At 45.1% G+C, this 22,385-nt stretch overlaps 1 protein-coding gene across 2 annotated transcripts; it reads right to left on the reverse strand.

Annotated features, from left to right (window-relative positions):
* On the reverse strand, positions 1 to 19,062 carry cpxm2 (carboxypeptidase X (M14 family), member 2). 2 transcript variants are annotated; one of them, XM_068305202.1, is made up of 14 exons: positions 18,485 to 19,052; positions 16,907 to 17,008; positions 13,823 to 13,932; positions 11,310 to 11,449; positions 8,423 to 8,507; positions 7,936 to 8,086; positions 6,918 to 7,006; positions 4,984 to 5,107; positions 4,688 to 4,884; positions 4,193 to 4,372; positions 3,502 to 3,799; positions 3,063 to 3,202; positions 2,676 to 2,775; positions 1 to 1,563 (listed from the first exon to the last, which is right to left on the reverse strand). In XM_068305202.1, the coding sequence occupies exons 1-14, from the start codon at positions 18,708 to 18,710 to the stop codon at positions 1,304 to 1,306; spliced, it is 2,202 nt and encodes a 733-aa protein (XP_068161303.1). In that variant the 5' UTR covers positions 18,711 to 19,052; the 3' UTR covers positions 1 to 1,303. The 2 variants fall into 2 exon arrangements, with proteins under 2 accessions (XP_068161303.1, XP_068161304.1); XM_068305203.1 differs by lacking the exon at positions 1 to 1,563 and adding an exon at positions 1,570 to 2,436 and having other exon boundaries at positions 18,485 to 19,062.
* Positions 19,063 to 22,385: the final 3,323 nt, after the last annotated feature.

A 22,385-nucleotide genomic window follows, 5' to 3' on the forward strand; every position in this document is an offset into this window, starting at 1 on the left:
TTGAGGGAATGAGACGGAGTTTATTTCCCATTAGGGGCGTTCAATCAAGCAGAAATCAGAGTTAACTTTGTTACGAAAGACACGGGTAACATTAATAAATGATTCGATCCATCAGTTTATATTTCGTCTGACTCAAACACATAAATTATCATTCATCTTGTGTCACTTTTCCTTTTAATTTGAGTATTTTTCCATTTTTTAAAATTAGTCTGGCCTCTAAATGTAATATTTTCCCATAAAAGCCGTGCTATTTCTTTATATCATTTCTAATGTAATTCTTTATTTACCATTTTTTAAATTTCACAATTATTTCATTTAAAGTTATTTCTGAATATATAAATGATAATAATTCCTTATTTTTATTTACTTTTAAAATATATATATATATAAAGAAATTATTTCATTAATTTCCTTTTTTTAAACAATGAATCCATCGCCAGTTTAAAAGACATTCGAGGTCAATCAAATTAATCCGCTGCAGTGAAAAGTGAACACAATGAATTCTGTTCGAGTTCATTCCAGGAAACTTGGATATTATGAGAAAATTATGGAACCACAAAGTCATCGGAAAATTACCTGCAGCCATAAAATAAAGCGTTTGACCTGTGTTAACCTTCACGAAAGACGCAATAGTGTGAAGTATAATGAAATAAAAACCTCAAAAAGAATCCACATGTGTCCATTTTAGGAATTAAACTATTTCACCCGTGCAAACGTAATCTTTATTTAATAACTTGCCAAAGCAAATAGTAAAAAAAAAAAAAAAAAAAAAAAAGTAAAAACAAAACAAAACAATGACACACAAAAGGTCACTGAGTCCACAAGTTGATTTAAAGAACTACAAATTGCTGGAGTGCAGGTAATAAAAGCTTTTGTAATGTTTGTGTTTACATAAGTTAATAAGTATTTACATGATGATGTCATGGGCTGTTCCTCACTAAAAGTTGATGCTAAATTCATTTCTCTTTTATTTAAAAAAAAAAAAAGTTTGCAGGATGGGTGTTTATACAGTAGGTGATGTCACAGGGACTAATGGCAGATTATAGACGGATATCTGACAGGATGAAACTCTGATCTGACGTCTGGAGATGAAATCCAAACTAAACAAGAACCCAATAAAGCATCCTGCTTAAATTAAACCACATCTTTCTTCAAACACTGACTCGGCTGACAGCATCCTGGAGGAATCTGACGGCGGATCCAAACCCAGGGCTTGGATCCCCCCACCCCCACCCCCACCCCCGGTCTGATCGGCGTGGATGTTTTGTTTTGAATTCTTTCCTCCCTCTTCCCGGTTGGCTCCTTATGTTCTCAGACGTCTGGCCTCTCTGGATCTGCGAGCTTGGAGCTGCCGGTGACTCAACCTGATGGGCTGCCGGTTGAATCTCTCCATTATCTCTTTGATTCGCGCCAGGTTGGTGCGTCCCAGGGTGAAGTCGCACCTGGTGGCGCCCATGTCGTAGCCCACCTCGCACTTCTTGCTGGTGAGGGTGTAGCCGGGGGCTCTGGCCGTCACTCTGTACTCCCCGGGGTTTAACAGACGCCAGTAATCACCATCAGCGCCTGCAAACACACACACACACACACACCAAAGAGCATCTGGATCTGACCTCCCAGTCGGCCCGAAACACCAAAGAACGCTGTGATGTTTTCATTTATGTTTGCACCAGATATGAGTTGCAGGCTAATCAAACAGTAGTGGTGAAAAAAAAAAAAAAACGACATGAAAACCAGATGAAAGAGCTTTTTCTGTTATCGCGGCTCTGCAAATCAGTTATTTCTGATAAAAAAGTCAGGATGCATCTGCTGCCTCGAGCTAAATGGAGGCTAATAATGAAGCTAATAAGCTAACAACACCTCATGCGAAATCATGCGATCATTGTCAGAAGTTAAAGACGGAGTTCTGGGTAATTTCAACTTTCCCTGATAGTTTGGTTTGAAGATTCTCTTGAATCTTATCCTTTCTGACAGGTGCAGCCTCATGCTTCATCCCCATTGGTTGAAATCAGCCTATAAGTCGCCTATAAATTATTCTAATCCTGATATTTGCAGCTGTTTGCAGACTTTGCAGACACAAAAAAGCAGAGCAGCACAAACAGCTTCATCCAGATTCTTCTTTGTTCCACTTTTTGAGAAGGGAGGCGCTCTATTTAGTGTTTTAAAAATAGCTCTGCTTTGTCATGTTAGCTTCTCCTGGCCTCTCTGAGTAATTTTTCTCCACACAAACACACTAAACACACACACCAGGATTGCTTCCTGAAATGCTTCATCGAGGAAATGCAAATGTGGGAATCGTTGCGCGGTCACTTCATCTTGAAGCAGCTGAAGTGGGAATTTCAAAATATAAATCCTGGAACCCCTTTGCACAACTGGGAAATTGGAAATTTGCATTCACGCTCTAAGTGCAAAAGCACTTTGGATTTTTGCAGAGATCACCTAAAAGGGGAAAAAGATCCAAAGTCAGATTCAGTGCAAACTGTGAATTGAGTCCAATCTGCTGCTGGAATTCAACAGCTGCTGCTTTTTGTACTCTTTATTCCAGTTTTAATGAACTTCCTGTAAAGTGACTCATCCGAACAGAAAGCTGAGACACAGAGACGTCACAAAAGGAACAATTCATCCACATGCTGGAATAAAAAACGCATCAACGGGTGAATATTCAGGTAATACCTTACCTGTGCTGATGTCATGGCCGATGCCCTCCACAGAGATGGTTGCATTAGCCATCCCGCGACCTTGAATGTCCTTCACCACACCTTTGATCCCACGATGCACCTGTGCAAGAAAAGCCTCTGCTTCATTTTCATACACCTTGTCCGGACACGCTCGGCACGTTTCAACACCGGATCAATTAAAAAAATCATTATATGCGATCGGTATCCTATCGATACAGCAAACAACCCGGTGAGAAGGATGTCACGAACAAGCTAACGGTCAAATATGGACAATCCTGTTCCCGAAAATAAGACAAAAGGTGTTTCCACGTGGCTCTGTTTTTTTGCGTGCGAACAGATTTTCTGGTGTTCCATGTGTGAGCTGCGGGGGCTGTTAGCCTCTTGTACCTGCTCCATGAAGACGAGAAGAGACTCGCGATTGTTCTCCCACTCCTCGGGCAGTTCGCTCTCATGAGGGAATTTGTCACAACCCACATACATCGACAACTCAAAGCAGTTGGTGTGCAAATAGCTGAAGTCGTTCATACCTGCCAAGAAAAGAGAAAGCGATCTGTGGTCCGGCGTTTTTGTTTTTTTTTCTCGAGCATTTGTTGGCCGGAGTTTGTTGCGATAATTAAGTCGGGGAGGGATCTGAGATGCTGCATCTTCTTGTTTGTGTGTGATGCCTCCAGCTTAAAGCTAAAGCTCCGGAAACGGCCAAACGGATTTGAGCTCACAGGGATAAACACAGCTACGGCTCAAAGGCTCGGAGGAAAGCTGCATAACACAACAATCGGATTGTGGGGGTGGGGGTGGGGAAACACCCCCGGTAGCCTCGGACACTAACTGCCAGCCGCCGTGTGCCAGGACGCTCCGTTGATGGTGCCGTCCTCCTTGGCGAAGTCCTCCGTGTGGCACACCCTCTGGCTGGCGTCCGTCATCAGGCGGTGGGTGGAGGCGTAGGAGAAGGCCAGCCAGCGGAAGACGTGGTCGTCCGGGGTGGGGGTCTGCTCCCTGGTCACCCCCTGGGAGCGGGTTTTATCGTAAGGGAAGGTCACCACCAGCTCGCCTCCCTGGAGGTTACCGCCCAGCACAAAGGGTATCTTCTCCATCCAGGCTATCAGAGCTCGTGTCTCCACGGCAACCTGAGTGGAGGACCGAGGAGAGGTGAGGATAATCGATGTCGAATAAGCTAATTCCAGCTAAGGAGGACACACTTTCGTCAAATTCAGCTAGCATCCAGCGGATTGTCTTAGCGGAACACGACTAAACCGGCCTTCTGGATGGGAACCCCGGCGATGCAGCTGCAGCGATTCTGGAGGGTCTGCGTGACTCACAATAATGTCAAAACACTCAGCTCATAGGAGTCACTCATACTCTACTCCATCTTTTCACCCACTTAAACCACCTATCAAATTACGTAACTCCACTTTTTGCATTACCAGACATCATACCCAGTTATTAGACAGTCTCTACGATGTCTAGATGTTGAGGTTTACATTAGAAACGAGTCTTAAACGCCATCCAGACGGACTCACCGAGGCGTTCTTGGCCTGGTACCAGTCTGGGATGGACACGTGATGGTTGAACATCTTACGAGGGATCCACTTCTTGGCCTCGGCTTCCCACAGGATGGAGTTGAGATCGGGGAAGTTGTGATGGATGTCGATCCCGTCGTTGCTCCATCGACCCAGAGACCAGCCGCTGAGCTCTGAACCCTGGGTTAAAAAAAACAACAGGAAACGGGAGTTAGGAAGGAAGTTATGGATGTTTAACATCAGTTCTACCAACATGGAGCAGGAATTATTTAAATTATCACGGTTTAATTTCTTAATATTGGCCTTAAATCAATCAATCCACACCCAACAACACGCGTTTCATCGGTTTCTTGCAGCAGCTCGCGCTCTCATATATCAAACACACCAGATCCACCAGATCTCTCAATTACTCTGCAACCTGTGTGCTTTCATCAGTGGTGGTGGTGGTGGTGGGGGGGTTGCAAGAGGTCACTGGGGGCCGTCTTGCAGACCTACCGCTTCAAAGGCTCTGTCGTACCCGTCGGGGTTGACAGATGGCAAGAGGTGGATTCTGGTCTCGTCCACCAGGTGACGTATCCGCTGGTTGCCAGACAGATACTCCAGGCACATGAACTGCATCAGCAGCAGGAGCAGCTCGCGGCCCAGCACCTCGTTGCCATGGGAACCGGCGGTGTAACGAAACTCCGGTTCACCTGGTCAACAGGTTGGCGTGAAGGGGAGAAGATGGGTAAATGTGGAGGTGGGAATATGAAGGGGAAAAAAACGACCATAAGAGGGAAGAACACACTCACCCACTTCATGCTCTCCCGGGTTGTCGGAGATCTCGATGGCGTACAGTTTGAGTCCGCTGTGGCTCTTTCCTATGTTGTAGATCCGGGTGATGTTGGGGCACATTTCATTCACCACCTTCATGAGCTATGGGAGGTAAACGATGAAGAATCAGCTGAAAAATAAACCTTAAATACCTGCAGGATTTATGCCTAAAGAAGTCAAATTTCAAGTTCGGTCTCATGGTGACCAAACGTCAAACTGTCACCAAATACGAAGATTTTCATTTCGTCTCGTGTTTTGTTTTTTTTTGTTTTTTATCAACAAAAATTAAAGAAAATATCTATTAAGGAAAAGAAAACTGAAACTTCCTCAACAGTAGAACAAATATAATCTGCTAGATGAACACGTCGCTAATGGCTTTTCGCGTTCGGCGTCGCCTGCATCACAAACAGTCTGATGCTTGAGTGCGTGTTTGCAGCTGGGTACAGACTCAAAATAGGACAAAAATAAGCTTCACTTTATTGGAAATTTGAAAACCAATATCAGCAGTGCTCCGTCAGAGAGCTCATTTAATAACGCTCCAGCCAGTCGATGGGTGGTGGGCGTTCAGGCGGGTGGGGAGGGGAGGGGGGTACTATGTAAAAGCCACTCAAGGTAATTATGAAGACAGGCTTGTAGGGAAGCTCATTAAAATAGCAACAATTATCATTCACCCATATGGGCTTGATTGGAGACACAAAGACGACGAGCAGCAGGAAGACGACTAACAAGCTGCTGGGTGAAGGGACCGACTGGTCATTAACCAGTTAGAGGTGATGGGGCTTTAATCACATCACGTCACAGCAGGAAGATCCTGAACAACCCAGGAGCCAATGATGTCATAAAGATAGATAGATTAGACTATAAAGCGCACTGGATTATAAAATGCATCTGAGAACTCATCTTCAATGAATGCTCTATTTTAAAACTTTTGTTCACACATAAGGCAAATTGTATTATTAGAAATTGAGAAAATCAAAGGCTTTTAGGTGCACCTTATAGTGCAGAAAATACTGTACAAGTTGAGGTTTTTAATTAGTTTAATAAAGCTACGAACTCCCTTGATAAATATGTTGGGACTGTATTTATAGAACCAGCAGATGCTTTTGTTTTGGAGGTGCTTTTCGTAGACTCTGGTTGCGATTTTGCAAAACTAAAATTTGTGACGGATCGATGACAAGCTAACGGATGGATTTAGCGCCTGAATCGATGCTTAAATTTAGCGGTAAAGGTGTGGAGGAACCTGCGCTGCCAGCAGGTATTTGGGTGTCTGGGATGGTCCTGGAACAATATAAGGGATATCTTTTTCACTTCCTTTCACGAGGAAGCTGTGTCTATTTCCAGGTATCTGGCACGACACTGTTTAAACCACCGCTGATGAAACACATTAGCAGGTACCTGCACGGAGAAAAGAAATGTCAAGCATGAAAAAGGCTTTAAAAATAGCGCTTTTCTTCCGCGGTGAAGGCCTATTCAGGTCGGAAACCCCTGCGTGACACAAAAGGCACGGAGAGGAAGAAAAGAAAATCTCCCCCATTCAATCCGTTTGAGGATGTCACACTTGGGAAAAAAAAAAAAAAAAAAACGGCTTCGAAATGAACCGTACGCTTGTTAATTATCCTCATTGTTGGTTATAACAGCAGTTCGGGACACCTGTGGTCGGTTCCTACGCTAACGACAATTACGGTTGGCCACAGAGTGAGCAGTGACAGATACAGCTGTCTGCCTCGGCGGTACAAACAGACTACTGTTCATGACAACTATATGAATAAGTAATGACACCACCCAGGAGACCGGCGGCGCATGTAGATGCGGGCCGGCCGGCGGCGTTCATCTTTGTTCTGGCTAAAGGACACGACTCGTTCCAAGACGTTTTATCGCCTCGTCGTGTCTTTTGTCGAGACCCCCGACTCACCTGCCTCATGTCTTTGTAGCTGTGGTGTCTGAAGTCCAGGTTGTCTGAAGTTATCACCTCGTTGCGTCTGTGGTAATAGTTGTTGGGGTCTGTTGGGATTGAAAACAGTTATTGATTTCCAAGAGATTAAAAGATGGTGGATTGGAAAGAATCAGTCGGTCAGTTTGGGGATTTGGTGAAAGGGGGGGTTTAGGGTTAGGGTATTTTCACCAAGGGCCACATCAGCAAAAGGCCAGATGTAACTAATAACTACTCCTTAATGTTAAATAACTCTGAATTTATTACTTATTCAAGTTACAAACATTACAGTTACACAGAAAAAAAAATATTTCTCTGTTATTAAAAAAAAAAATCCTTTTAATCTGTCAGGTTATTAAACCCACAGAACTCCATCAATCAAGGATCAAACTATCAATCAATAAAGACACAAGTTAGGACGTTAACTTCAAAATGGTTTTGACAAAGTTAAAATGGGATGAACTACTGCATTGTGGGAAATGTAGTTTTGGTCAAAGCAAACTTTTGACCTATTTAGTTTTTTTAGACATTCTGACCTTTTATGCGCTGACGGGCCACATAGAATGATGTGGAGGGCCACATTTGGCCCCCGGGGCCTTGAGTTTGACACATGTGCTCTAAAGGGGTCGTTTGGTCGTTTTTTTGCATCTCATCTGACCTGAAAACAGGAAGTAACTCAAAAATGATTCCATTATTGTTCTATAACACCCTTCTTTTAAAATCATGAACCTGTTTTATCGCAGTTGACGTGGCAACGCTGGTCTCCTTCAAGCCTCGTCTGAGTCTGAGAGCAACTGTTCGGAGTTTTTCTCAGGTCTGATTTGTGTCCAAACGGGCACCGTTTACTTCCTGGGTGAGGCGTTCTTATTATGAGATGGTCACTTGGCAGCGTCGGGGTCACACGCGCGTCAGACGTCTCAGGAAATTGCTTGTCAGGAACGCGTCGATTTATCACTCAGATTAATGTGGTGTGTCGGCATCATTCTTACAAACCCGTCACCTGGTAAAGGACATCCAAGGACCTCCGCCCGCATGCAGATGTTGCCTTTGTTAAACCAGGAGCGGGGGTTGATTCTGATGTACCGGGCGACCACCGGCGCTGGGAAGACGTTCCGGACCGGGATCTCCTTTTCCCTGTTGCCGCTGAAGATCTACTGAGGCAACAGGATGAGGAACAAACAAGCAGAATGTTTAAAATTAGATTGGATTTATTCACCGGTCGAGCATCTTTTTTAAAGGATTGATGTTGTTGTTGGAGCGCCAAACGGGACGTTCCATCTGTTGGAGGATCCGTGGGTATTTACCGCCGCTTCTCGGCTCATTAAACCAGGTAATAAGCAGAGATCTAAATCTTCCCCATGTAATTTGCTCTCGAGCAAGAATTCATTTTGCCATCAGGTTCAAAGTTAATCAAAGAGACACAAAACGCTTCTGCATGAATCCGGTTTTAATTACAACGCTGGTTGAACGTCGCCGTCGCTGCTCACCATCTCCTCCGAGCCGTTCTTCACCGTCATCCAGGTGTGGCTGTCGTTGCTCACCATCACCTTGTACGTGGTCACCCAGTCGCTCCTGTGGACGGATGAAGAAGAAGAAGAAGAAGAGGATGAGGAGGAGAGGAAAAGAAAAGAAACCAACATCCCCTTCATTGGAACCGACTTGATTTATATTAACGGATTCTAAATTCTAAGGGCAGAGAATAAACGGTGTGACACATCAGAGGAGGGACTTCCTGTCAAACATAAAGAAGAACAAAACCTTACGCTGAATTTAAAAGAAGAATTTCAGAGATGTTTCTTTCTGGAGGATCTGCTGTGAAACCGGCAGATAATAGAAAACAGAATGTGAAGACGAATAAATGTGGAGATCACCATGGAGATGATTGATTCCAAACTCCCGATGCGAACATCAACTATTATGATAATTAATATAATTATAATAATCATTTAAATTGCTCACAAACGCGTGTTTGTGGGAGACTTTGTAAAAGGAGGGGGGAAGGGATTCAGTCTGCTTCCTGTTTTATATTGAAAGTCTCGCTCTTCCTGTTTCTCATTTCCTGTCCTCGTCTCCTCCTGTTTGATTGATCTGATCGGTTTCGTCTGTGTCTTTTTTGCCTTTTCCACCCGGTTGTTAGTCGGTGTGTGTTCCTGTTAGTTCCAGTCTCTGCGTCTGTTTTTCATTTGCTTCTTTCTTTCACTGGTTTTCAGTTTGAATTTTGGGGAGTTTTTATTTATTTATTTATTTATTTATTTATTTATAGACTAATTTAACACTTTTTGGCTTCAGTTCTAGCAAATCATGCTGGTAAAACAAAGTTCTGCCAAAAAAAAATCCTCTCTGTGATATAATCATCAGCACACAAATCCAGCATCTGTTTCCGGATTGTCTCAAACATTAAACAACCATATGCTGAAAGGAATTTGAAGATCCGCCCCGAAAACAAACGAGCAAACATGTCCGATGACAATCAGCGTGGATTTAAAAATAAACACCAAGCTGTAGAAGCTGTAATTTACACAAGGACTTGAGCAGATGAAAATCAAAGATGGCCGTCAGAGGAAGATGAATGTCTCGGTGTCCCGGCGTGTCAGACAGAGCTCTAGTGTGAGCAGAATGTAGGTCAGCAGCGATTTCCATGCTGCCACATGAAGACATCAGCGCTGAGCCGGTCCGGTCGGCTCACAATTCCCAGTTCTGCTAATTAAAAGCTCTGTTTTAGACGGAAGGCCCCGATCCGCCTCTGCAGACAGCGACATACTCTTTGGAGTTAATTGCGGAGACACTCAGAGTCTCCTTTTGCCCCGACGTCGTTCCATCCCTAAAGGAAAATTACATTCAGAACCTGATGAGGATTTTCCTAACACACAACGCTTTTCATTCTAACCGCTCCAATTAAGAAATAGTTCTTATTTATGGGGCTAGAAATAAAATGTGACGCATGGAAATCTGGGGGGGAAAAAAAAAATCTGTCTGCTTTCATCAAAACCCATGCATTCATTAAGAAATAAATTAAATGTTTATTTTTTAATTAATGTTTTCACTTTTTTACACTTTTTTTTCAGCAAATTTAAAATCATGAATTATCTTAAATTATTTTATCTTATTTATTTAATTTTATTTGAATTTTTTTTTTTAAGTTTTCAACTTTATCCTTCATAAACCCATTTTTTTTCTTTGTAATTTTTAAATTTTAACAGTTAACAGACACAAATCATTTCTAACTACCTTACTCGCAATCGCACTATTTCTCACTAACATTTTAAATAAAAATGGATCATGTGGAGTTTTTAATGTTTTATTACATTTTTTTCCACCAATGCTTTGTGACAGCTTTGATCCGGTTGAGTTTAACGCTGCTTAAAAATATTCATATTTTAGTTTGAGGGGAAGTAAGACAGCTGCAAAAGTGGGCCAAAACATTTCTTCTGAGTAGCGTTAACCCGGTATGACATCAGTTATTTCTTATTTCCCACCTCTGTTTGCAGCAAACTCTTTCGCTGTGGTTTTACTTTTATAAAGCTGTGACCTTTTAAAGGAGATGAAAGAATGAAGCTTCTCTCCAATCAATCAGGCTCATAAATCCTTCATCCCAAAGTGACGGGATCAGGAAAGACTTGTGAAAAGGGCAAAAAGCGGTGAAGGTGAACCCTCATGTGGGCGAGATTGAAAAATGTTTTGTTTATACTTGGATGTAAAAATTTTCCAGTCGGGCTTACAGGAAAATCTGAGACTTTTGGAACAATTACAGCCGTCTGTCTACGTCCTGTTGGATTTACCGTTTTTATTAGGGTTGAATTTATCGCCGCTCAAAGACGTTAAATTTAATGAGTTTTGTGTATGAAATGCGAAAAGTTGGGGTTTTTTAAAAAAAACAACAACAAACAACCCTTTACAGTTTGATTTTTTTTTTTTTTAAGCAATTGGAAGCTGCAGACACATTCTTTTGAATCGCCGTTTGATTTGCTTCAGTTCAAACATGTGTTTGAACGCTTCCACTGAAGCTTTCTATCCATCACGTGTCTGCGGGAATCAACAGTCTGATCAACAGCAGATGAGATGGGCGTGAAACAAAAAGATCTTTAAATGAGGGAGACATTCATCATCCTCATCCTCACGTGTGTGTGTGTTGACTCCCAAGGCGAAGCGTCTCTAGAATCAGTGACTTTTCATTCACTAAACCCTAGTTGGTGCAGAAATGCATTACATTTACCCCACAGCTTGATTTACTGTCTCTTCTTCTACATTCTTTTATTCAATCTCTTCCCTTTGGGGTCTTCTTCTACGGATCATCGAGCCCACAGTTAGCTTCGGACGCTAACATCCTGGCTTCTGGGCTTCTTGTGAACAAACGTGTGCAGACTTCCTACTCACGACCAGAGGGAGCTCCTGCCTTGTGTGATGACCCCCGTGAACTTTGTCAGCCTCCTGGCGTCCACCTCCAACCACTGCAGGGGGTCGTCCCTCCCGGCGCACCAGCCCCCGCCGTAGAGGTCGTCTTCGTACAGACCGCCCTGGGGGGGGGGGGGGTCAGGAGCAGAGTTGTACTCCAGATGCACGACTAGTGTGCAGAGAAGCTGCAACCTCTGCCTGGCTTATTTTTGTTAGACATTAAATGAAGGTTGCTATTTTCAGTGCAGAGTCTGACGGAGTCTCTTTAGACTCCATCCTCAGACAATTTAAAAAATATGCTGTCCAGATAGGAGTCTGATAAGGAAGATAAATGTGTCCCCTAACATGATAAAGCCAGATAAGAGCTGCATTAATCAAAATAGACTGGATCACACTTTAAAGAGAGCGAACAAGGACAAAATGAGCCGAGTAAAGTCAAGATACGGGGGGGAACGAACGCGTAGCCGCATCTGTCAGACGGCGCTAAGCGTATCTCTTACTGATGTAACGCCGGGATGCGGTTTCTTGACACCTGCTTGGTTTCCATGCATTAAAACGTAAGCGTGAACCGGCTGACACGGTCGGCTGAGGGCAAAAACGCGGCGCGCTGACGGGGCCCCGTTGTTCATCTTCCTCATCCCCGGCGTAAACATTATGATGACATGCGGCTCTGGACATGCTGAGAGCAGAATATCGCAGCCTCTTTATCTTAGCTGTCAAGTGGAAAACCTATTTTCCACGGGTAACTGCTATTTTCGTGGAGATCCGAGACGCAGCTGCGTTTATTTATTAAAAGGTACAGCATGGAAGGAGTAAGATGCAAATGGAGGTGGAATCGTATCGCTTTAAATATTTTACTTTCGATCATGAAGAAGTTCATAAATTAGAATTAGCCCACTGGACGTGTTCTGGAGTCCTTGAGGGACGATTGGATTTCTGGAAGAATGCAGCTTAATTTGAATATGATTCTCCCCCCGGCGTCTCTGCGGGTCAATGTCGGGAAGGACGAAGACGAGGCGACGCAAATGTCTTCCAAATATTAACACGGCATGTGGCTTCGTTGCTCCGTTGACTGGAAACCATGACGACGACAGAGGCCGAGTCAGGATGTTTCTGCCATGTGAGCATCTAGAGCATAGAGAGCGATAACTGGTCACATGACGTGGATGTTTGCATTGTTATGTTTTAAATATCTCTGGAATTGAGAAAAAGTACCCTGATTGGTCGACACTCATCATGTGACTCCAAGGAAAACTTCCCCTAGAATCTTAACAATAAATTTGCCTCTTGACGGAATCAATTTCAGTCGGATCTCAGGTCAAGTTCTGTTTGTTTGGTTTTTAGGGTTAGAAGTTCCTACAGATTGAACTTAAGACGAGTTTTTTTTAAAGAATCTTCAACATGGAGGTAGGGTAGTATTCATCGTTTTTGCCTCTAACTTTAGAACTATGCACTCCTCCACAAACCCTTCCAGATGTTGTGGCCTTGGAGGCTGTTCCAGAGTCTTACTCGGTTCCAGGTCCAGACCCTGATATGTTCTGGATCCTATAGGGATGCCGTCCTGTAATATTTGACGGATCAGCATCTAAAAGTTCAGTCCTGGGCATGAAACATACTTTAACTTTACATCTACAGACCCAACTTTACTTCCAGGTGTCTCCCCAACACCTTTCTACTTAGCTACTTAGCGTTGGCTCGTCTATCTTGTAGGGGTTAAGCTTTAGGATGCGTGTCGTTCCTGTCTCTTCTGCGATTTCTCCGGCGCCTACAATGAAAGGAAAGTTGAACTCATGGCAGAAGCGTGGGCGTCTGGACTCTAAACAAACTTCTGCGGCTACGCGAGTGTAAATAAAGGAGGTTTTCTGGGCGCAGGCCTAATTCGAAAATGCAACATCTGCTTCTCCCCCCCAGATTCACGGATAATTGTTCTCCAGAACTGTCCTCGCCTGATCCCTGAGAGGAGCAAACACAACAACGGTCTTTAATTATTTTCCTGACACGTGACGCGACGTCGTCTTGATTGCATCTGAAGTACGTTTGGGCGTTCCGTGTCGATGCATTGGGCGTAACGCTGCCTGCAGAACGACGAGCCTCGTGCAGTCGAGGCTAGCAGGAAATTCCTCTCCTCCCAGACGCCAATCGTTTCTATTAGCTTTGGTGTCGTGCCTCTGTTTTAACGACGGGCGCTGTGAATTTCTCCGAGTTAGTGTTGAGGTACATGTGATGTGAGCCGAAGCAAAAGAATGTCTTCCACATTTCAAACGGAGCGAACGCCAGCAATCACAGCCGACATCTTTCCAAGCAGCTTAAACCTGACCCTGAAATCTCAGTTATATTTTTGTATCGGGCTCTTCGTGGAAAATATGACTCCATAAAATCGGAGCGCTTCCAAGGAGAGGTAAGATTGCCCGGGAATGGGAGAGGGGAAAGCGAGTTCCAACACTACTGGGATGGCGTGCCCGAGCCGTGGCAACGCTTCACATAGCCCGTCTCACCTGAATGTTGAGGCGACCTCTGTGCGCGCCGAGGCCGTAGCGTTTCATGGACGAAGCGTGGAGCTGGAAATCATCAATCTTCAGCGTCTCCAGTCCCATCGGAGGGCATTCTAGGTAACGAGAATGAAAAATTGGAAATGTTACGTGCCGTGCCGTCGCGGCACTCCCGGAGCAGCGCTTTCTGCATAATAGGCTATAGCTCCCGAGTTAGAGAACATGCATTTGTTAAATGTAGACCAGTAATGAGCAATTTAGACTCTGCAGAGTGAGCTCCGATGCGTGAGGCAAACAAGGCAGCGGCCGCACTCTGTTACCGAGAAGATCTAATAATAAGCGCTCTATACTAATGGAGTCGACACGGGGAGAATGGGTTCATTGTAATAATGAGTGTGCAGACATCAAACACCAACACCATCGGTGTTGGTGTGTGTGTGTTCGACCTCCCAGCCAAGAAAAAACGACCAGCGGAGCCCACGTCACACTCTGACATCCATCCGGGAAAAGAACGGGGAAAGAAGATGCTTAAAATCCAGGTATTGTGAGTTAAAACATAAATTTTCACTCGTTGTGTGACGCTTTAAGGTCTTGGTATTCCTTCAAGGTTGAACCCATAGCAACTGGACATCTTCTCGAGGCGAGAAGATGCTTCACATCTCGACATTGGTAGCTGACGCTGACTTTTGGTCTCCAGCGCCTCGGAAACAACCCTGATGACATCATGGCGACCTCATCGGGAGTCTTCTTCAGACGTGACTTGTTGTCCTGAGGCTGATTGGGACTCCACATGACTTGTGCACAGCTGAAGGGTATAGTGTTGTACTCTATATGATGTACTGCACGACCTTAATCCTGTGAGGATGTTGGCTTTTTGTAGGTTGAATCAAACGCCAGCTTCATTTCCACGACACATGAAGTTCCGTCCAGGCATCCTGAACTCTAAAACAATCATTTATACCATTAATTTATTCCCCTTAAATTCTTTTACACTCATATCGTCTTTAATGACTTCTCTTTGCAGGTATTCCCAACGCCCCGCCAAAAGGTCATTGACTAATCTACGATGCATGCCTCATATTTCATACCTTCCTTGGCAGCACTGATGATAGATATCAGCAGTCATCATTATAAATAATCATCTTGTAATCAAGTCTTAAGCATGCCGCTTGCCCATTAACTCCCACTGCTGCCATAGCGATGGATTACGAGGCATCCAGGCGTATTCAAAGCTCCCTAACTTTATTTCGGAGCAAGTCGGGAACGGGAACGTTATCCTTAAAGTCCTCATTTGCTGCCTTAGGGAGTCTGCAGTCGTTTGGATGCACATCTGTCTTTGAGGGTTTGTAGAAAACGGGGTGCATTGGGTAAAAACATGATCTTTGCGAGAGATCCTGAGTGGACGACTTTCCTTTTGGGCGGTTAGACTGTCTGCAGACTTCCCGGCATCTCACATTTTCACGAATTTACATTTGAATGTTCAAGACGGATCAGTCAGGAGCACAACCGGCATAAACCAGAAGCTTTGAATCTTGGACCTCCACAGAACGAGAAGCTGGACGTCGGCAGTAAAAACCTTTAATCCATAAAGGAAGCTGGCTTTGCACGGTGAAACCGTTCCAGCAGCCTGATGTGTTGGGAAGCTGAAGACCATCGATCAGGTGCACAAGGACTTTTAGACCGAATCCAAAACCCATAAATGCATGATAGAATTTATGATTGGCTCTGAAAGCAAACACAGCTTGAGACAAAAAGGAATTTCTGCTGTAAAACTTAAACATAAAATTTATTTAATGAGCCAGAGGCAAAAAAAAAATCTCCGTAGGACGATAAAACACATCTGCATCCGTCTCAGTGCCCTTATTTAAACCCTTTTGGTACCAGAATGGGGACTAGATGGGGGGCAATCCTGCTCTCAAAGTGGCCTAAACCATCAAGGTTAACGGGACGAACCCTGGAGAACCATCTGCCGTGTTGCACAGATTGAATCTTGACGACCATCTGCATGCAATTGTTCAATTGTTCTCAGGAGGACCCACACAGGAACATCTGGCTTCAACAATAATGTTTAATAAAAATGACAAAACAGACTTGTGTTGTTATCTAGGCTGCTTTCCATGTTCCTGTTGAGGCCCAAAACTAATTCTAGGGTCAAGCTGCTTCTGCGTGTTTTTGGAGGCGACCGGGTTCCAACAGTTGTGAGGTATCAACTGATTTCTCGTCACAACAATACAATATTTGGGTTCTAGACGGGATGGGTCTGGTGGTGAGGTAGGGCGTGTTTACTTCTTGGTGTCTTCTTGTAATAAAACCCTTTAAAGGTCTCTTCAAATTGCAGGAACCGCAAGGATACCGGAGCGCCCGTTGGACACACGTTGGTCACGGCGTCCAATGAGACTTCTTTTAATGTCCGGATAACCACATCTATACATAGAAGGTGGTCGATTTTGACATTGCTTCAGCAGCCAGTCAGCTGCTACCAGGAGACACGAGTTGGAAAACGTTTTGGCGTGGTGAAAGCGTAATTGCGGGATCCAGAGCCTTCCAGGTTTTTGACTATGTGGGCGTCATGGTGCCAGGTGCAGCAGATCCAAGTTCTCCGTTTCCAACATGCAAGACTATCCAAGTTTCTGCTTTCTAAATTAAAATCCCCAACCTTTCTGTTTGCCTTGATGGATTCTTTACATCATGAAGATGCGCAAATGAGTCCAGCAAAGGTCGGAGGTCGGTTGGGTTTCTGTCGTAGTCACGTTTCAGGCTTCTGGGCTTCACTTCAGCAACTCCGCTGCGATCCATGGAAACCAAACACGATGCTTCATCGGCGAAGAGGACGCCATCGCCTCTTGACTTCACTTCTGACAAGATCTTTTTATATTTGCAGGACTTTTCCTCTCAGGGAAAATTCAGGAAACCCATTTCCAAAATATTTATCATCTCCGAGAGAGTTTGTTTCTCTTCCCCACCCCCACCTCCAATCGTCCCGTGAAAGCGGAGAAATGATCCCTGCACACACATTTCTTTCTCTTTTTTTTTCTCAGGAGATCGTGAATTTCCCGTAACAATTGAAGGCGACGTTAAGTGTTGACTCACCCTCTTTCACGGCGTCATACTGTCCTTCTCCTTCTGATATGCTGTTCGCAGTCTTCAGGGCGATCTTCTTGTTCTTCTCTGCCTTTTTATTGTCTGTCTTCACTGAGGAAGGAAAGAACATTTTTATTTAAAATGAACTTCGACGGGTGGAATCAGCCTCAGAACTGCTGATTCATCAAACTGAAACAGAAACAATCATCATCTGGACGGATCCAGGAATGAGAGTCAATCTCTGGGCTTTCAATTACAGGATATCTCCGACTCGCCGTCAGACGATTCTGCTTTTTCAATTTGCACTTTCCTTTATTTATTATAGTGATCATCACATGTGAGATAACTCACAGTCATATAAAGAGGCTGGAGGGGTGCGGCAGATCCCATCGCAGAAACTTAAGATGGAAAAGAAGCTTTTTTATTTGACTGAGTGTCGGGTCTGGACGAAACCCGTGTGATAATAATCCTTCTCACATGTGAAAGTCTTTATCCTCGTCTCATTCCGGGGTCTAAATCCCCCATAATGCCCCGAGTTGCATGTGTAGCTCAGCTTCACAGACATTGGAGGAAACTTTTACACATTTAAAAATACAATTTTTGTTTGGAAATTTAGGAAAACATAAATTTTTTTGGTAGCTTTTGTGTATTCCTGCCAACAAGATGATATAAAGGCCTCTTAGTGGAGAAATATGTCATGTGTTGTTAAGTCTTGGCAGAGTCATCAGCCGCCGCCGCCACCATCATCCAAACTCCCTGCAGCTGTTCCTCTTCGGTCGCAATCTCCCTGAACCCAAATCCAATTACACATCTCTAATAAATGATGTACGACGGTCGGTTCTTCCTCCTCACCTGAGGAAGGTATCCCTGTTGAGGTTGCGTGCCTGAAAAATGAGGTCGCTGCTCAGACAGCTGCTTTAAATTATTGGCCACCGACCGAACAAAACCCTCACGGCTGTGTTGCCGTCCAGCAGGAACTCAACCTCACCTTCAAACCAGGAGGTTTGGAAGCGAACCGCTCCTGTATGTAATGACCTCACGACCTCTGCAATGCATTAAGAAAATAATCCAGAAGCCTGAAGGAAAACTGATTCTGATCTACCTCTGGTCGAGGAGGAGGAGGAGGACCACCTGTGGAGGTTATTGGTTTTTATCTTAATGTTCATCGTAGTGTGAATCCAGCTGCACCTTTTATCCAACCATCCCCTGTGTGATTGCGTGGCACATTAATGCAAACTTTTTGGAACATTTAACACAAAGTTCAGTCAAAGCTTCTGCAAAAACACTTCTTCCCTTCATTTTCTAAAATCTCCTCTATGGTATGTCTTTCCTTTTATGCTGTCAAGTTAATCAAAACCTGCACAGACTAACTTCGAATCATCAGCCGTAGACTGTCATCTAGTGGCAACACTGACCCAGATGTTTGCAGCAAAACTTTCTGCACAACTTTAACCCTCATGTGGCAACCACACAAGCTTCCATTGGCAGATTTTAAAACAGATTCTCCCTGAAAACGTGATTTTGCAAGAGTTTTCTCTACACTAGAGTTCTTAAAGTTGTTCCTGGAAGAGATAGAACAGCTTCTACCTGATTTTGCACCGGCTCTTTCTGTCTTGGCAGGGTTCTGGTGCTCAGGTATGGAGCCCAGAGGCTTCTCCAGCATCTGGACCTGGTTGTACTGTTCCCTGGTCAGCAGCTCCTGCATGTAGTAATCCTCATCCTCACTGGCAGAGCCGTGGCCGAGGTCCGCCAGCCCGGCGAGGAGCCCGAGCAGTGCCAGCGGGGTTAAGAGGCGGAGGTGCTGTCTTGTCATGACCCGGGAGTGGGGGGTGGGGTGGAGGTGGATTATCTCCAGCCGAGAGTCCCGACGCCGTCTCCAGAGGAGCCTGCTGCTGCTGCCGGGCTGCGTCCCATCAACTGCTCCCCGTATTCTCCCTTCCCACTCGAGCGTGGAGAGTTCATAAAGTTCTCAGAGCTCTCCAAGTGGCTGACGAAAGCAGCGGAGCCAGAGGGGCCATAGACGCCTCAGCCTGGGAGAAATAAAGGGAGGGAGGGTGGAAGGCAGGGAGTAGGAGGGAGAAAGAGGGAGGGAAGGGAAGGGAAGGGAGACGGACGCCACGGTGGTCTCCGATCGGACGCTGGCAGGTGATTCGGAGTCATTTTACAAATAGAGATCACAATCGCTTCACTCCCATCTCCTCCTCCCCTCTACATCTGAGGCAGGTCGGTCAGAACCAGCTAGTAAGCAGCTGGTAACAGACGTCAACTTGTGACGTCACATGCCTTCCTTTAACCTGGTTAAGTTAACTAACCCTGTCGCTTCTACTCGTTTTCTGAGGATGTTTCCCTCTTGGATTCTCCGTGGGCTTTTCAAACACGTTCCGACACATCTCACAAACGACTTCTGCGAGATTTTAAAGTGCAAAGAAGAAATATAAAGGTGTGTGATCCCTGCAAAGAAATTTCTAGCCTCCAGCTGAATTCATTTCATCCCAGAGAGGAGACATTCCCACATCTAATAAGTAAAGCTTTTGACATTTCATCAACCCGAGGCAAGACAAACTAAGGCAAATATATTAATCCCCTAACAAGCCCAGCGCTCCACCTGGACGCGCTCCAATTTAAATGTGCTGGTTCATTGCACACAACTGATGCAGGGAGACGTACAGAAACAACCCCAAAATAAAAAGGTTGCGTGGAATTTTTACACCTGAGACTGAGCGAGTTGAAGGAGGCGGCGGCGGCGACGGCCGACTAATCGAGCAAGAGCTGGATTTGAAGTGGGTGGACAGCTCCGGGCCGGAAGGCTCCACGCTCGACTGGCAAAGACTCTCTCCGAAGCGAGTCAGACATTCTTTGTTCACCCCCCCCCCTCCCTCCTCATTGAGACCAGACCCATCCTGATGTGTCTGGGAGTGGGCGGAGGGGGGGTGACGACGATGACGACGCACCAGGCAGCCAAGAGAGCTGTGGCGTTTTGCCTCAAAGGGCTAAAAGACTGCACACCTCCAAACAACCATCGTACCCGGATGCACCGGGTCAGGGTGTCGGTGTCAAACAGTTAAATATTCAGCCGGGTTTGGAACACAACATCATCCCACACCGACTCGACTCAAAGCAAACAACCAGGTCATCAACGGATCATGAGTTGCATAAAAATGTAGGGCACCTTCCTGATGCAGGAGAGAATCTGACTAGATCCCATAAATTCAACTTTTTTGGTGATCATCCATCACTTCAACTTGGAACTGGCTGGAGGCCGTTAATTCTAACGAGGTCTGATGACAAACAGGTAATGCCTTGTCTGTTTAATTAATTTCTCGGTCTGGGGTATTGTCGTTTGACTCGATGGCGTGATGTAGATTTGAATAACGTAGACACGGAACAGCACATTAAGGCCAGCTGCTCCGTTTAGAGGCTTGAAAGGCGAGTCGGTTCATGCTATGTCCGCTTTGATGCAGCGCGTCTGTTTGCGCGTCGTCTCGGTCGTATATGCTTCCATCCTGGCTCGCCGGTCCTGATCAGAGACGAGGATAAAAAACAAGGCGAGCGTTGGGTCTTTGCATTATTTCCCCTGTGTCCATGGTAACCGTGTGAAACATGGCAACGGTCAATATGTGAGACGAGTGAGCTTTGAGTCTGGAGGTCACGTCATCTCATTTTCTTGGTATCCGTCTCGGAACACAGTTTTTTTTTCCCCAAAACTGCTTTGCCAAAGGAGTGAAAGACGGGTTTGGGTTAAGGTCAGGATCAGGGTCCAGGTTTGGGTTAAGGTTAGGATCAGGGTCCAGGTTTGGGTTAAGGTTAGGATCAGGGTCCAGGTTTGGGCTAAGGTTAGGATCAGGGTCCAGGTTTGGGTTAAGGTTAGGATCAGGGTCCAGGTTTGGGTTAAAGTTAGGATCAGGGTTCAGGTTTGGGCTAAGGTTAAGATCAGGGTTCAGGTTTGAGTTAAAGTTAGGATCAGGGTTCAGGTTTGGCTTAAGGTTAGGATCAAGGTTAAGATTTGGGTTAAGGTTAAGATCAGGGTTCAGGTTTGGGTTTAGGTTAGGACCAGGATTCAGGTTTGGGTTTGGGTTAGGGCTCGGGTTGGGTTAGAGTCAGGGTTAGGGTCAGGGTTCAGGTCCTATCCCCTTTGGACTCGTGGATAAAGACCTCTACCACGCCGACTCCTCCAGCTGCTCTGCAGCAGCGTCGGTTTTACTACTCGGTGGCCCGGATCGCGATGCGCCGGAGCGCGGCCGCCCTCAGCTTCCTCCCTGAGTAACGCTCCCTTCCTGAACACCTGCGTTTCAGATTCTTTGAACACATTCACAGCAGCTGGGAGGGGATCCAGCTGGACGGTGCCGGACCGGGCCAGATGTTTGCATCCGGGGACAAGAGAATCTCCATGGAAGTCAAACCCGGGACTTTGATGACATAGTTTTGACAAAAATAAAAAGGTTGTCTATCTCTAAAACACAAAGGAATCCCATGATGCTCTTTGACTTAATGGTACAGCTGTGTCCACGCACATTTGGATTCCGCCAGGCATGGATGTCACCGTTTTCTGGTGGACGGTTTTAGCATCTTAGCTTAGCTTTGTGCGCCGTGTGAGGAAATAAGCAGGGCAATCACCAGAACGACTTTTAATTTCTACAATATGTGTCCACAGGAGATAAAATCACATAGCGCAGTATATCACAAACAGATGTTTCAGGCTGAGGCCTTAATATCCCACAAATGTTGGGGGAGAGGAGCGAACGGGACTTCGCTCTAATATTCTCAGCTTACGTTGGGTTTCGCTTCAAAGGAGGACAGTCGTTAAACGTCTCCTTTTCTGAGATAAATCTCACACAACGGGGATAATAGTTTTGTTTTGTTTTTTTTCCCCGCAAATGTCTGTTTCCTGCATTCCTGGCTGGCTCGTCGTTCGCGGGGCGTGACCGGGCCTCTTCAGCAACAAACTGGCAGGATATCAGAGTCGCCCAAGCGTGATCGACTGCAAATGTTTGCCGTACAAATTTCATCCAGATTCTTCTCCCTTGTTATCTGGAGAAACACCGCGTTAATTATCAACAACAGCGAGACGCTGGGTTGTAATTCAAAAGAGGGGTTTTAAAATAAACTGTAAGGATCCCTGAGACAAACGAGAAACGTCAGAAACGTCTTTTAGTTTCACACTGCTTTAAACCCACCAGGTGTGAGGATAGTTGGCGTAGCGCCACCTGTTGACCCTCCAGCCTCCTACCTTTATCAGGTGTTGTTGCTGTCAGCCAATCAGACAGCTCTCTTTTTGGCTTTGTTTGCGATTCCATGCTGATTTCAGATCATTAATGGGAACATTTTGTGTGTTTTAATCATGAATTCCCTGGAAGATGGATTTGAGGGTTTTATTAGTCCATTTATAAAACATTTCCTGCATGTATTTTTTTAAGCAGTCAGGCAAGTTTTCTCTACTTTAAGCAAATTAATGTGATAGAAAACTACGGATTTAGTAGAACGTGTGCTG

The sequence above is a fragment of the Antennarius striatus genome, chromosome 21 (genome assembly GCF_040054535.1).
Source record: "Antennarius striatus isolate MH-2024 chromosome 21, ASM4005453v1, whole genome shotgun sequence".
NCBI classification, from domain to species: Eukaryota; Metazoa; Chordata; class Actinopteri; order Lophiiformes; family Antennariidae; genus Antennarius; species Antennarius striatus.

Excerpts from the sequence above, each read along its gene's own strand:
- cpxm2 (XM_068305202.1), bottom strand. The coding sequence starts at position 18,710 with ATGACAAGACAGCACCTCCGCCTCTTAACCCCGCTGGCACTGCTCGGG. Across the intron at positions 8,087-8,422 it reads AGAACGGCTCGGAGGAGATG|ATCTTCAGCGGCAACAGGGA; the intron begins GTGAGCAGCGAC and ends TTGCCTCAGTAG. Across the intron at positions 1,564-2,675 it reads CGGCCATGACATCAGCACAG|GCGCTGATGGTGATTACTGG; the intron begins GTAAGGTATTAC and ends GTGTGTTTGCAG.